At 50.9% G+C, this 13064-nt stretch overlaps 1 protein-coding gene across 3 annotated transcripts in view; it reads left to right on the forward strand.

The window, feature by feature from the left end:
- The window catches only part of RHBDL3 (rhomboid like 3), a 51225-nt gene extending 40957 nt beyond the window's left edge, over positions 1–10268 (forward strand). For all 3 annotated transcript variants that reach the window (XM_036341842.1, XM_036341846.1, XM_036341843.1), the window contains 2 exons: positions 3189–3249; positions 6563–10268. In XM_036341842.1, the coding sequence (XP_036197735.1) occupies positions 3189–3249; positions 6563–6834 (333 nt within the window). In that variant the 3' untranslated portion in view covers positions 6835–10268. The remainder of the gene's footprint in view (positions 1–3188; positions 3250–6562) is intronic.
- Positions 10269–13064: the final 2796 nt, after the last annotated feature.

Here is a 13064-nt window from a genome sequence, read left to right on the forward strand (position 1 = left end):
GAACCTGTCAGTGAGCGAAGGTTAGACTTTCCCCATCTAAAAAGGGCCGTGTGTTGCCCATCTTGCCTTTTGTGAAGCAGGGCTTGCCGGTCAGTGAGGAATAATGGGGGGGAGGGCGATGATGGGCAAGAAGCCCAATGCCCAGGGATTTCTCCCTCTTTTTGGCAGCTTCCCTGCATCCCACTCACTCCCCCGAAGCTCCCATAGACACTATTGTATGTGCCAGTGTTCAGGGCCTCTGTGAAGTTTAACACGTGTCCCCCACTGTCAAAGGAGTGCGAGACGTGCCCCTCAGCTGGGCCTGGGCCAGGCCACAAAGGAGGCAGGGTGGGTGGGGAGGGAACAGAAGCCCCTGGCTGTAGCCAGTGGCCTCCTTCCCTCGGTCCGATGTGTTCCCCAAGACCCCGGCTCCTCTCTGTGTCTGCACGTCACGCTTTGGTAAATGGAGTAGAGCTTTGAATGCACCGCAGGAGTGCCCCTCACAGGAACCCTGTGGCGACGGCTTTTGTAAAGTGAAAAATCCTTTTGTAAGGTGAATAATTGTACTCCGTTCATCGCCTGTAGAGGTTCGGCGTGTTCGGAGATTCTCAGGGGAAAGGGATTTGTTTGGAGGCCGTCTGGCCCACCTCCTCCCGATGCCCAATGCTAGAGCATCCCCTTCAAGTGATGGGAAGCCCCGTGTGAACCCCTCAGTGATGGGAAACTCACCATCCCCCAGGATTGATCAATCCATCTTTGGGCAGCTCTGCTTAGTAGAAATGGAAACTTACCCTGAGCTAAAAAAAAAACCTTTGTGTGAATCGATCCGACTGTCACTGCCTGCCTTCACTCCATCTGAAGATGATGGGAGACAGACATCTAGAAGTCTTCTTGACTGCCTGCCTCCTTACTCAGAAACAGAGGTTATAGTCTGCTCCAGTCACTAACCTTTGCTTTTCTTCTGCTTCCATAGAGATGCCTCTCATTAAACAACTGATAGCTTGCACTGTAGGCCTACCTTTGGGAGCCCACTGCATCACCGCCTCCTGAAATGGGACACAACGGTTTAACGGGACTACCTCCTCCAGACTGAGGCTGGTTTAATGAGATACAGAACAGTCTACCCTGGGGTAGGAAGAGAGCAAAGGGACCACTCGGTCTCTCACTCGGTCCTCAGAACACAGCAGAGGAGTGGTCTGATCTGGAACTAATGGAACTCTCTCCTCTTTTTCAACTTCTGGAATGTGAAACTTCCAAGGAAGTCTCAGAGGCGGGAACTATGGGGGTTCAGAATGAGTCACCCCAAGATGGGCCTCTGAGATATGCAGATTGCTTTGAGCTAAAGGCAACTTTAGCTGCGGGCTGAAGAGAAACTTATGCCCCTCCCTTAACTACCTAGAAGAACTTGAATGAGGGACCTTGCCCATAATAAGAGATCATCAGAGATAACCTCCTTTGATCTATCTATAAGGCAGGACACACTTCTATTTATCACCTGCAATGACCCTTTGAAGCCCCCAAGCCACCTGACCTCATCCTGGCTCAGGACATCTTACACACCCATGTGCCTTTCCTATCTTTGAACCTCTCATGCATGTGGGGTCTCTGACTCTCATGTATGCTGGGTTCCCGTTCATTTGTATGTTTCAAATTTGGTTATTTTCTCTTGCTTAAAAAAAAAATCTCACCGAAGTTTTCATCCATTGAGTCTTCTGCTTGCAGGTTACACTGAATTCGCCCTTTCCTTGTGTTGACTCACTTGACACCTGACAACAGTGAACTTAACCTCTGAGTCTTCTCTTCAATCCTTCCGCATATGCAGGATTTTGAGTTCTCTAATCATCTTGATGGTTCTGCTTGGACTTTGCTTGCTTTGCTGTCCTGCATCCCTTTGCAACCCCGGACCTGTTTGTTGTAGGCAGCAGGAGCGGCACCAGTTGTATGACCGGTGGGGTCAGACCAAACCTGGGTTCAGCAACCTCAGTACTTGGGTTCTGGCTAGGAAAGAATTCAGAGCCAAGACTCAAACTGTAAGAGAACATGTATTGGGTAAATTACAGAGGGAGAAAAAGTAATTCCTGGAAGCAGTGGGCTTAGGAAATGAGTTACGGAGGTAAAGGAAGGGCCTTTGGAGCTTGGGAGTGAGGAAGCTAATGGTTCTGTGCTGTGTCTGGGGAAGGGAGGGGGAGGGGGAAGGGAAAGGAACTTGCATGCTCCTTGGAGGGAGAACACGCTGGGTCCTCCCTCCTCAGAGTTTAAGGGCGGAGATTTTAGGGGAGGTTCCAGGGAAATATCTTTTAATAGAACATTCAGCAGTTTTCCAGGTGGGTCCTTTCAGGGTTGTGGTCCCCACTGATTGATTGGCCGGCACCAGGACAGGGGGTCATTATTCAGTGCAGCTGGTCCCGACACCAGTCAGTCAGCCATGGCTGGTTTGGTTGCTTATCTGGGCCTGGAGTTGAAATACAACTGAGGCCTAGATGTTATCTCTAGGGAGGAAAGGTCAGGGGTTCCAAACCTGGTGACCATGGTTATGCTAGGAGAAGAAAAGTCATCCTGGGAGCAGGTCCCACCCTACAATTGGTTGTCCATTGCTAGGCACTGGGACTTTCCACTCTGGTGACCTTCTGTACCTGGCCCATATCTGTCCTTGCTCTGCTCACGTCTGTCTAACTGCCTCCCACAGACCCAGCAATTAATGCAACTCCCAGGTGGTGTCTGTGTGCCTGGAGGAGACAGACTCTCAGTTCCCTCTGTCTATGTCCAGCTAGTGCGGCTTCAGAACTTTCCAACAGTAACACGCTTACCGTTGTCTAAAGTCTTAAAGCCACGCCGGTGTGATCTGTGACTAAGCCACAACCCCTCACTCAGGACTTAATGGAGATGACTTATTTATTTATTTCTTTTTAAATGTATTTTTATTGATTTCAGAGAGGAAGGGAGAGGGAGAGAAACATCAATGAAGAGAGAGAATCATTGATTGGCTGCCTCCTGCACGCCCCCAGTTGGGGATGGAGCTGGAAACCTGGGCAGGTGTCCTGACTGGGAATTGAACCGTGACCGCCTGGTTCATAGGTCTGTGCTCAACCACTGGGCCACGCCGACCGAGCGGAGATGACTTTTTTAAGTGTCAGGTTTTCTTAAGCGAGACACTTCTGCAGAGGAGAGCTCCAATCTGGAACTAATGGGACTCTCTCCTCTTTTCCTAGAACTGGTCAGGCATGAAGTGCCAATTCAAGCTGCTGCGGATGGGTGTGGCCTTGATCTGTAGTAAGTACTGACCGGCCGGCTAGGGGGAGGGAGCCTGGCCTGGGCCTGGGGATATGAAGACAGCACAGTCCCTGCCCTTCGGGGGCTTATGGTCAAGAAAAAGAGGGGAGGGGTTGTCAATAATATGCAACAAAGTGTTATGAGAGAAGTCTGGCCCGCTCTGCTATTTCTTAACGTTTCTTAATCTTTTTATTGACATGTGATATGCAAACGGAAAAGTGCACACAGAGTAAGTGTCCGGCTCAATGACCGGCATCCAGGTCAAGCAAAATAACTTCTTAATAACCTTTTGGGTCACGGAGTCGATCCTTTGAGATCTCCTGTTGGGAGCTAGAGACCCCATCCCTGGAAAAACGCACGTATGTGTGTGTGTGCATTTGCACTAAAACTAGTAGTTTTAGCAGGTTTACGAACTGTAAGTAACCCATGCACCCCCAGGAGCAGGCTGTGGGCCCTAGTCAGGAGAGGTCCGTTCTACCTGCAGGGGCCATGTGGACCAAGAGAGGCAGGTGGTCACCGGGTAGCCAAGGTGTGAGCGGGCATTGCAGGCGAAAGTGCAGCCTGAACCAAGACACAAGCTATGAGGGGTCACGGCCTGCAAGTCGGTTGCAGATTCGACCTATGAGGTTTGAGACTGTGTGATTGTGATAAGAGATAATAGGAGTCAGCTCATGAAAGGCTTTAAATGCAAAAAGGAAGATCCTTCCTTCCATCTCACCCTCATACACTAGGAAACCACTGGAAGGTTTTAAACAAGAGTTACTGACAGATTCGGGTTTGGGAGACCAGTCAGGCTGCAGTGTGGAGGAGTTGCGTGTCGGGGGATGAGACCAGAGGCCGAGAGACTCATTCTGAGATAGAAAGAGAGAATAGTCTGAACAGAGTGAAGGGGGTAGGAAGAAAACAACAGGAACACACAGTCTCTCATTCAGTCCTCAGACCACAGCGGTGAAGAGGATATTTTTAGGCTTAATTTTCAGGGGTGCACCCGAGGCTCAGAGTTCCTTGCCCTGGCCCCCCAGCCAGAGGTGGTGGAGCCGAATTCAGAGCCAGCCTGTGCCTTTTCTAATGCCCACACTTTAGCCAGGCTGGGCAGGAGCACCTGGACGGTCTCGGCCTGGGCCAGCCACCTACCTGGTGGGGAAGAGGAAGACTGGGCCAGAAAAGTCATGGCGAGGAGGGGCCTGTGTGGGCTCCACTTGATTCATGTCTTTCAGGACTCTCTGGTCTCGGTTTCCAGTTGAAGAATCTCCACTTCCGGAGAGGAATTCCCAGCCCTAAAGCGCAGACTCTGAGCCAGGGCAATGGGGGAAGTGGAGGGGAGAGGGCAAGGGTGAGCACAGCTTCCCTGTCTGCTCAGACTCTGAGCTTGTCTATTTGCAAGGAAGGGAAGAGAAGCATGACTCTTACTGTTTAAAAAATAACAGCTCTAGCTGGTGTGGCTCAGTGGATAGAGTGTCAGCCTGCGGACTAAAGGGTCTCAGGTTCGATTCCGGTCAAGGGCACATGCCTGGGTTGTGGGCTTGATCCCATTGTAGGGTATGCAGGAGGCAGCCGATCAATGATTCATGTTTCTATCTCTTTCTCCCTCTCTGAAATCAATAAAAATATATTTAAAAAAATAAAAAACAACAACTCTAAGGATCATCAAAACTAAAATGCTGTTTTAGAGTGGGGGACCAAGTCTCTCAAACCTCTCCTGTGGAACCCAGGGCCTGCTAAGCAAAGGCAGGAGGATGCCCCAGGCCTGGGGAGGAGTGGGGAGGACACAGTGCCTGTCCCTGGCTGCACCTTTTCCGCCATCTGTCGGCCATCCTTGGAGTTGCAGGGCCCATGCCAGAAGCTGAGGCAATCCCAGGAGGTGCTGGCACCCCTGGAGTGGTTAGGGTGGAGAGAGGCCCACTGGTGCATTAAATGGTAACTGAACAAGGACACAATTCCCCTCACAGGATTTTCTTTCAATCTGTCAAATTCGCCTTGGTTTCCTCATCTGCAAAATGGTGCAAGGGTACCTGCCCTAAGTGTCCTTGAATGGTGGGTTAACAAAATGGCAATTTCCCAGCAGCCATTATTTCAAGAGAGTACATCCCCATTGGATTGGCCAATCCAAGAAGTTCATGCAAGAACGATGGGTTGGAGAGTGGGTGGGGGCATCTTAGAATCTGTTAGAAACTCCAGCACTTTGCTGGGACCATTTATTTCCATTCCTTCTTTGCCCTTCTCCCCCTTCATCTCTTCCTTCCAAGCACATACGCACTGGTTCTGAGGGTTTTGAAATGATACATGCAAACACTTTATACACTGTAAAGTGCTAGCACACCTTGCTTGTTATTCATGTCCCGGCAGTGTAGCCTGGTACACGGAGGCTGAGACTTTATACAGACGAGGAGGCTGAGCCTCCGGGACATGTGACAGCAGGGATTTGAGGGCCTGTGGGCTTCTGCATGAGCTGTCCCCTCTGCCTGAAATGCTCTTCACTTGATAGTCACATCTCAGCTCAAATGTCACCTCTTTGAAAAATCTATTATTTTATTTTATTTGTATTTATTTTTTTAGAGAAAGGGGAAGGGAGAGAGAGAGAAACACGGATGTGAGAGAGACACATCGATTGGTTGCCTCCCCCAATCAGGGCCGGGAGCCTGCAACCGAGGTACATGCCCTTGACCAGAATCAACCCCAGGACCCTTCAGTCCACAGGCTAACGCTCTATCCACTGAGCCAAACCAACTAGGACAAAAAAATATTTTTTAATTGATTTCAGAGAGGGAGAGAGAGATAGAAACATCAATGATGAGAGAGAATCAATGATAGGCTGCCTCCTGCACACCCCACACGGGATCAAGCCCACAACCCAGGCATATACCCTGACCAGGAGTCGAACCGTGAATTCCTAGTTCATAGGTCGACGCTCAACCAACTGAGCCACGCTGGCCGAGCAAACATCACCTCTTTAGGGAGATCTTGCCTGATTCTCCAAACTAAAGAATCCCCCTCCTTACACCCAGCGTTGACTTTAAATCACTTATATTTGTTTCCCATAGAGTTCCTCTTACTGAACTGATCTTGTGCATGTAATGCTGGTGGGTTGCCCCAGGTCCTATAAGCTCTGGGAGAACAGAGGCTTGTCTGTCTGCTTCACTACCGTGTCCCCAGTGCGCAGAGCAAACAGAGCTTGGTCTGTGGCAAGTGGATTAATGGGTGGATGGCAGAGTGGGTGTCTGGGCGGGTGGCTGGGTGGGTGGCTTGCAAGGCCTCTCCCTCAGCCCCTGCCCAGGGGCCTCCTGTGACTTCTCTGTGCTTCCTCCCCTTGCAGTGAGCATGGAGTTCGGGCGGGCCGTGTGGCTCCGGTTCCACCCGTCGGCCTATCCCCCGTGCCCTCACCCGAGCTTCGTGGCACACTTGGGTGGCGTGGCCGTGGGCATCACCCTGGGCGTGGTGGTCCTGAGGAACTATGAGCAGAGGCTGCAGGACCAGTCGCTGTGGTGGATCTTTGTGGCCATGTACACCATCTTTGTGCTGTTTGCTGTCTTCTGGAATATCTTTGCCTACACCCTGCTGGACCTAAAGCTGCCCCCACCCCCCTGACGGCTGGAGGACCAGCGGTCGGGGAGGGGAGGGAGAAGTGGCATCAGAAAGGAGCATCTGGATTCTGTTTTCTCATCACCAGCTCAGGGAGGCCGGGAGGAGAGGACGAGAGACGCTGGGCAGACAGTGGAGGCTCTGTTCCAAAAGGCACCTGCTGGGGAAGTTGGATTGGCTACTGTTGTTTTTCTAGACTCTTCCAAAGACATTGGGCCAGCAAAGGCCTGGGGGGGGCTGGAGTGGCTGTCCCTTTTGGGAGGGCTGAGAGCAGCCTCATCCTCCACCCTGCGAGACCATAGAGCAGGGGTGGGGAACCTTCTTACTGCCAACGGCCATTTGGGTATTTATAACATCATTTTCGGGCCACACAAAATCATCAACTTAAACATCAGCCTGCTAGATTTGGTCAAACATTTAACTCACCTGTAATGCCTTGGCAGGGCCAGACCAAATGTTTTCCCAGGCCTTATATGGCCCTTGGGCCGGACATTCCCCACCCCTGCCATAGAGTGTAAGGAAGGCCTGAGGGGCCTGTAGTCAGGCAGGCCCTTGTCCAGCCCAGAGATAATGGCGGGCCAGGAAGTGCCCCCTCTGGAGCTCTGGGAGTGGGAGAGGGCCTGGTGCCAGACATGCGTACCAGGCCCTGGGAGCCCCCGGTGCCTTCCTGTGCCTGTTGGTGTGGCCTCTAACACCTGCAGGGGGCAGAGGAGGGAGCTTCTGTAACTCCCTGCCCTTGCCACGGGGTACCCAGCAAGAGGGAATTCATCCCACATTCCCCCTTGGGGAAGGCCCTGCTTTGGATTTCTCCCTCCCTCTCCCCCCGAATGCTGGCCTCTCGCGCCAGGGCCCACGCCCCGTCCTGTGCCCTGCCTTGTCTTTAGAGCCCTGACCTGCCCTTCCACTGCCTTGACCCTCCATCGTGCCTCTCCTTTAGTTGTGGAGACTGTTCTGATGGTGAGCACATGGTTTGGTGGGTGGAGATGCCCGTGTGATGGGACAAACAATGTGAGGCAAGTCGGAGTCCGCAGGGGAAGGCTGTGAGGGGCAGTGGGCGCCTGTGGAGCCGTCTGCGTGAGAGGAAGGAAGGGCTGAGAGGTGGGCTCCTGTGGTTCCTGATGACCCTGGCTTTTAGCAAAGCCTGCCTTTTCTTTTCCACTTCCCTTCCAGGCGTCTCCCTGGGAATCGCTGACAGTGGGAGAGTGGCCCCTGGTGGGAGGGCGGCCCCTCAGGATGCTGAGGTTTCCTTGCCTTTGCCAGCTCCCTCTCTGGTTCCCTCTGGAGTGGCCTTCATGCTGAAAAGATTCTGTCCTGTCTCCCTTTGGAGGGGAGGCGTTTTGGGGTGCAACAGAGGCTGGGCAGGAATATGGAGGCCACGTGACTTTTGAGTTCAAGGGGATGGGAGGTTGCAGCAAAAGGAATTCCAGTTTAGGTGGAGACGTGCTTCTAGAGAAGAATTGTTGGGGTGTGGATGCGTGTCAGAGGTGAGGCAGCCGTAGCTCAGGTTCTCAGAGTGAGGAGGGAGCCGGGAGGTGTTCGAGTCCATCCCCCGCCCATTTCACAAGGGAATGGCCTCCTGGCGGGAGCTGGTACAGGCCCCCGGGAGGGTGGGAGGGTGGCTTTTGACAAAATGGCATTCCCTTTATACCGCTCTTGCGACTCCCAACCACTGACAGCCCCGAAGGAGGAAGAACCCAGGGCTGGGTTCATGCAGGAACAAGGGCAGGAGTGCAGGGACTGCCTCTGCCAGCCACTTGCCCATGAGAGCCACACCGAGGTTCGAAGTCAGCCGGGCCGGACGTTTGGGCGTCTTGGGCCACAGTGGCTTCCATCCCCAGTCATCACACACAAATGGGCAAGGTCTTTCTGCCCAGTCCCCCACACCCAGCCCTTCCCCGCCTTTGCCCACTGCTAACTAGACTGTCCATATGGCACAGAAGCTCAGGCTGCACTTGCGCCAACTCTGCCCGCTGAGGTAGGTGGGCCAGGTCTGCGCTGGGCTGCGTTGCCCTGAGGCACCTTCTCTGTGCCCTGCCAGCCATTCTCTGCCTCCCGAGGGAAAGGTGTAGCTGGAAGAGTCAGCTCTTTGGGAGAGGAGACTGAGCTGGGGCGGGGGGTGAGGATGGCAGAGGGGGCCGTGGCTACTGCTAACCCTGCGTGCCTGGGGCTGACCCTCCCTGGAGCGGCAGAAGCAGCTGTCGCCCTGCTGGGGGCTGGGAGCAGGGCTCTCTGCCAGACCCTCTCCTGGCCCCTGGAGGTTCTGGGCTGTAGTTTGAGGGAGCAGAGAGCTACCCCTCCCCCTGCCTTTGTCTGGTGTGGGTTGGAGAGGGGCCTTCCTCTCTCTAGAAAGCCCTCTGAGAGGCATCCAGTTCCCTGGGGCTTAGGATGGAAGCTGTTCGGGAGGACTGCCCAAGGTGGGAGTCCCACCCACCATCCTGTATGTCTGTCCTCTGAGGCCTGGAGCGGCTCAGATTGCCCCATCCTCACCCAGCCCAGCTGCGTGTCAGCTGCTCCCTGTCCGCTGAGTGTCCAAGGGCAACTCAGAAGTTCTCTGGTCTGCTTAACAGCCATCTCACCAGCCTCTCCCAGCCATCACTTCTAAGCAGGGCCATCCGCTGGTGATGGCCGTCACTTCCCACTGCCCAGGTCTCTAACCCAGGGCCAGAGCCTGTTTTCTAGTGAGAAAGGTTTCATTTTGGTGTAGGGCTTTCTCCTCAGCAGGTCCCTTTGCTCCCTGGCTCCCAGCACCCTGCCAGCAGCACGTCCCCATCCTCCCTCCTTCCTCATCCGCTGTTGGCCTCCTGGCCAGTGCGCCGAAAAGTGAGGGTGGTGTGGACCTTCAGGCCATGGAGCGAAGTCGGGTTTTCATCTGCATGATGCAGAAATTGGAACCTGGGGACTCTCTAAACAGCAGCCACGGACTCACTCACTCGTTAAACGGAAGAGGAATCACAGAAGCTGGGGAAAGGAAAACAAACCTTCAAAGGAGAAATTTCGCTTTAATGACACCATTAATCATTCGTTTTTTAATTAGGAAAAGCTCCCTAATGAGGCGTAATCTGACTCTCAATTTCCATGAGAACTACTCTTGCCCGGGGGATTAGGAGAGTCGTTGCTCGCCATGCCCAGCCTTTCCCCAGCGTCCAATTTCATCTGCAAATAATGCAGGTTCCCCAGGTGCCCGAAGCCCTTTCCTGGCACCGGTGGGTCGCGTTGCTCCCAGGGCTGGCTGGAAAGCACGGATACTCCTCTGCCTTAAAAACAGTGCCCAACGCTGAACTCTGCCCTCCCACCCCCCAAGGAAGTGAGTAAGTGGAAAACAAAAAAACCAAGCAGCAATGCTTGTTTCTAAATATTTTTGTATTGTGTACATTCTGTATATTTTTGTTGTAACATATTATTTGACCACAGATTCCATTAAAGATTTTTTTTTTAAGCCATCCGTTATTCAGAAAGTGACCTGAAGGGCCTGGCCTGTTTCATCTCGGCCTGGGTCATGGCGTGCGGCCAGGGGGAGCGGGGGAGGGAGGGCAGCCATGGTGGTGGGTCTGTGATTTATATAATACAGATGGGGATTGTTTCTTGGTGCTGGGGTTTCTGGCTTGGTGGTTCTTAACCTTTCTTGAATTACTCAACTCTCTTTGAGCAGTTGATGAAAGCTATGATTTTTCTTTCCATAAAAATAGCACAGACGGACAATTTTTTAAAATATTTTTATTTATTTCAGAGAGAGGAAGGGAGAGGGAAGAGAGATAGAAACATCAATGGTGAGAGGAAATCATCGATCAGATGCCTCCTGCACGCCCCACACCGGGGATCGGGGATCGAGCCTGCAACCCTGACAGGGGAATTGAACCGTGACCTCCTGCTTCATAGAGTGAAGCTCAACCACCGATCCACACTGGTTGGGCCACAGATAGACAATCCTGTGTACAATTTGGGTGGGGCTGGCTGTGTATAAGGAAACCGATGCATGGCTTCGGGTCAAGAACTTCTGTGCCAGGTTTGTGTGGGTGCCCCGCCTTCCCCTTCCACTCTTACTCTATACTCTGATGAGAGATTAATATTTTGACTAATATTATTGGAAGAATCTTCTTTGAAATTTCTTAGGTATTTCCTTCTTTCCCTAGTAGCCTGGTCTTTAGGTCTTTTTGAGGACTGTGGACACCCTGATCTTTTGGAAGGGATAGGAATGTTCTCAGAGTAAAAGGGAAACTTCCCAATTCACCAAGGGAAAAATAAGAGGCTACATGTAAAGGTAACGTCTGTGCTTGGTAAGTTTAAGGACCAAGTGGGCTTTGCATGGATGCAGCCTAAGAAAGTGAAGGTTTCCCCCCGTTTTTCTAAGCCATTGGCAGTGCATGTGGTTTGCTATTCATAACTGTTAAATTTTGTTTGAGGATGAAAGTACCCTGTTCAATTCATCATGGGAGTTTCCCGTAATGCTCTTTCCCAACAGTTTCCTGTGTGTCATTTAAAAATATTTCTAAATGCTGCTGAGGTCATCCCAGAACAAACTGTAGAATACCGTTCAGGCCTAAGGTCTAAGAACCCACTTCTGTTTGGAGTGTGAACTGACTTCTCTGTAAGGGAAGTTGGGACCCTGTGTGAGCACCAGTGTTCCCCTGGGTCAGTTCTGGGCTCCCACACCTGAGGCATTTAAAAGCCAGCTCCCTGGACAGACCAAAGCTGTCTAGTTAGCTTTGCCTCTTGCCTCCTCTCACTTCCCTCGTTCCTCCTTCTGCCAGATTCTCCTTCTTCCAATAACTTAACGTTTGCTGCTAATATGAACACAATTTACTGGGTACGGTACTAGGTGCTAGGCACTGGATGAAACATTTTCAATATATCATTCTCTTTCATTGCACAGCTCCTTGATGTGACATGGATATAAATGTCCCCATAGTTACACATGAGGGAAAGACAGGGAAATTTAGTAGCATGTGGCCTGGCTGCATTCATACCCAGAACTGCCTGGTTGTAGAACTCGCGCTCTCAGCCCTCCGGTGCTCATAAGACTTCCACACTAAACGTGTAGAAGAGTCGGGGTGTTTGTGTCAAGGTTGTCTCTGTATCAGGGCCATCCAGGAACAGCAGTGAACCTTGGAATATACACTCAGTGTTCAAACAGAACCTCCCTCTTCCAATAGTTTACAAGAAAATCCACAGCTGTCAATTCATGACTGCTCCCGATCACCCCCCTTCCCCAATTTCCAGAATCTAGCATTACGCCAACTCAAAAATTTAAAGTCTGAGGGTCCTATTTAGGAAGTTTAGCCCTTACAGGACTGGAGCTGCCTTCCTAGGCCTCCAAGACTTTGAGGAAGCCAGCAGGGCTTTCGTTACCGAGAAGATATGGTTAGGAAAGTGTAGTCCTAGTCACCGAATCTCATTTTCCAGATGCCTACAGGCTTTTCTGGCATCTGGTCTAAGGGATCCTCTGGTAAAGGACAGGCACCTGTCAGGGTGAATAATGAATGAGAGGAAAGGGAAGTGGCCTGGGTGATGGAGTTCTACAGGTGACGCTATTGGACGGTGAGTATAATATTGCATGGAAATTCCTTACGCCCTGCCTGATGCCTCTTGCAAGATGCAGAAAGATGTGTTCCAGCAGATGATTCAATTTTCTTCAACCAATTCCTTAGCATAACAATTATAATTTCCCCATAAACTTTTTGTGAGTTAATAAAAATGTCAGGCCTGAGAGAATCGAGCTCATTAAATAAAAATGACTATGTTGGTGAGAAGTTGTTTTATTATTATTATTATTATTATTATTATTACAAATATAATTACAACAGAAAAAGAAAGAAAAAAATAATTACAGATAAACTGAAACCATTTTTGATACGACATACATTTCCTGTGTGTATGTGGCACACAAATAATACATAAATGTATTCCATCCTGAACAAATCCTTTTTAAAACTTTAAAAATTAATACATTAGCTTATTAAGATTTGAATACAGTACAGATTTCTGGTCATGAGTTCTTTGAGTTTCTTTTCATGGCCAACAAGACATTCAATTCTATGTCACCATTTTCCTTGTCTACAGTAGTGATATACAGTTTGTTACAGACGTTTAAAATAAGACTATTGTATACAACTGTGTGATGTAGTGAGCCCACATCACAAATTATATATAAAAGTACATATAGCCCTGGGCCAGTGTGCTCAGTGGTTAGAGCCAAAAAAAAAGGGTCGCAGATTCGATTCCTGGTCAAAGGCAGGTCC

Source organism: Myotis myotis, unplaced genomic scaffold, assembly GCF_014108235.1.
Source record: "Myotis myotis isolate mMyoMyo1 unplaced genomic scaffold, mMyoMyo1.p scaffold_m19_p_17, whole genome shotgun sequence".
Lineage (NCBI taxonomy): Eukaryota > Metazoa > Chordata > Mammalia > Chiroptera > Vespertilionidae > Myotis > Myotis myotis.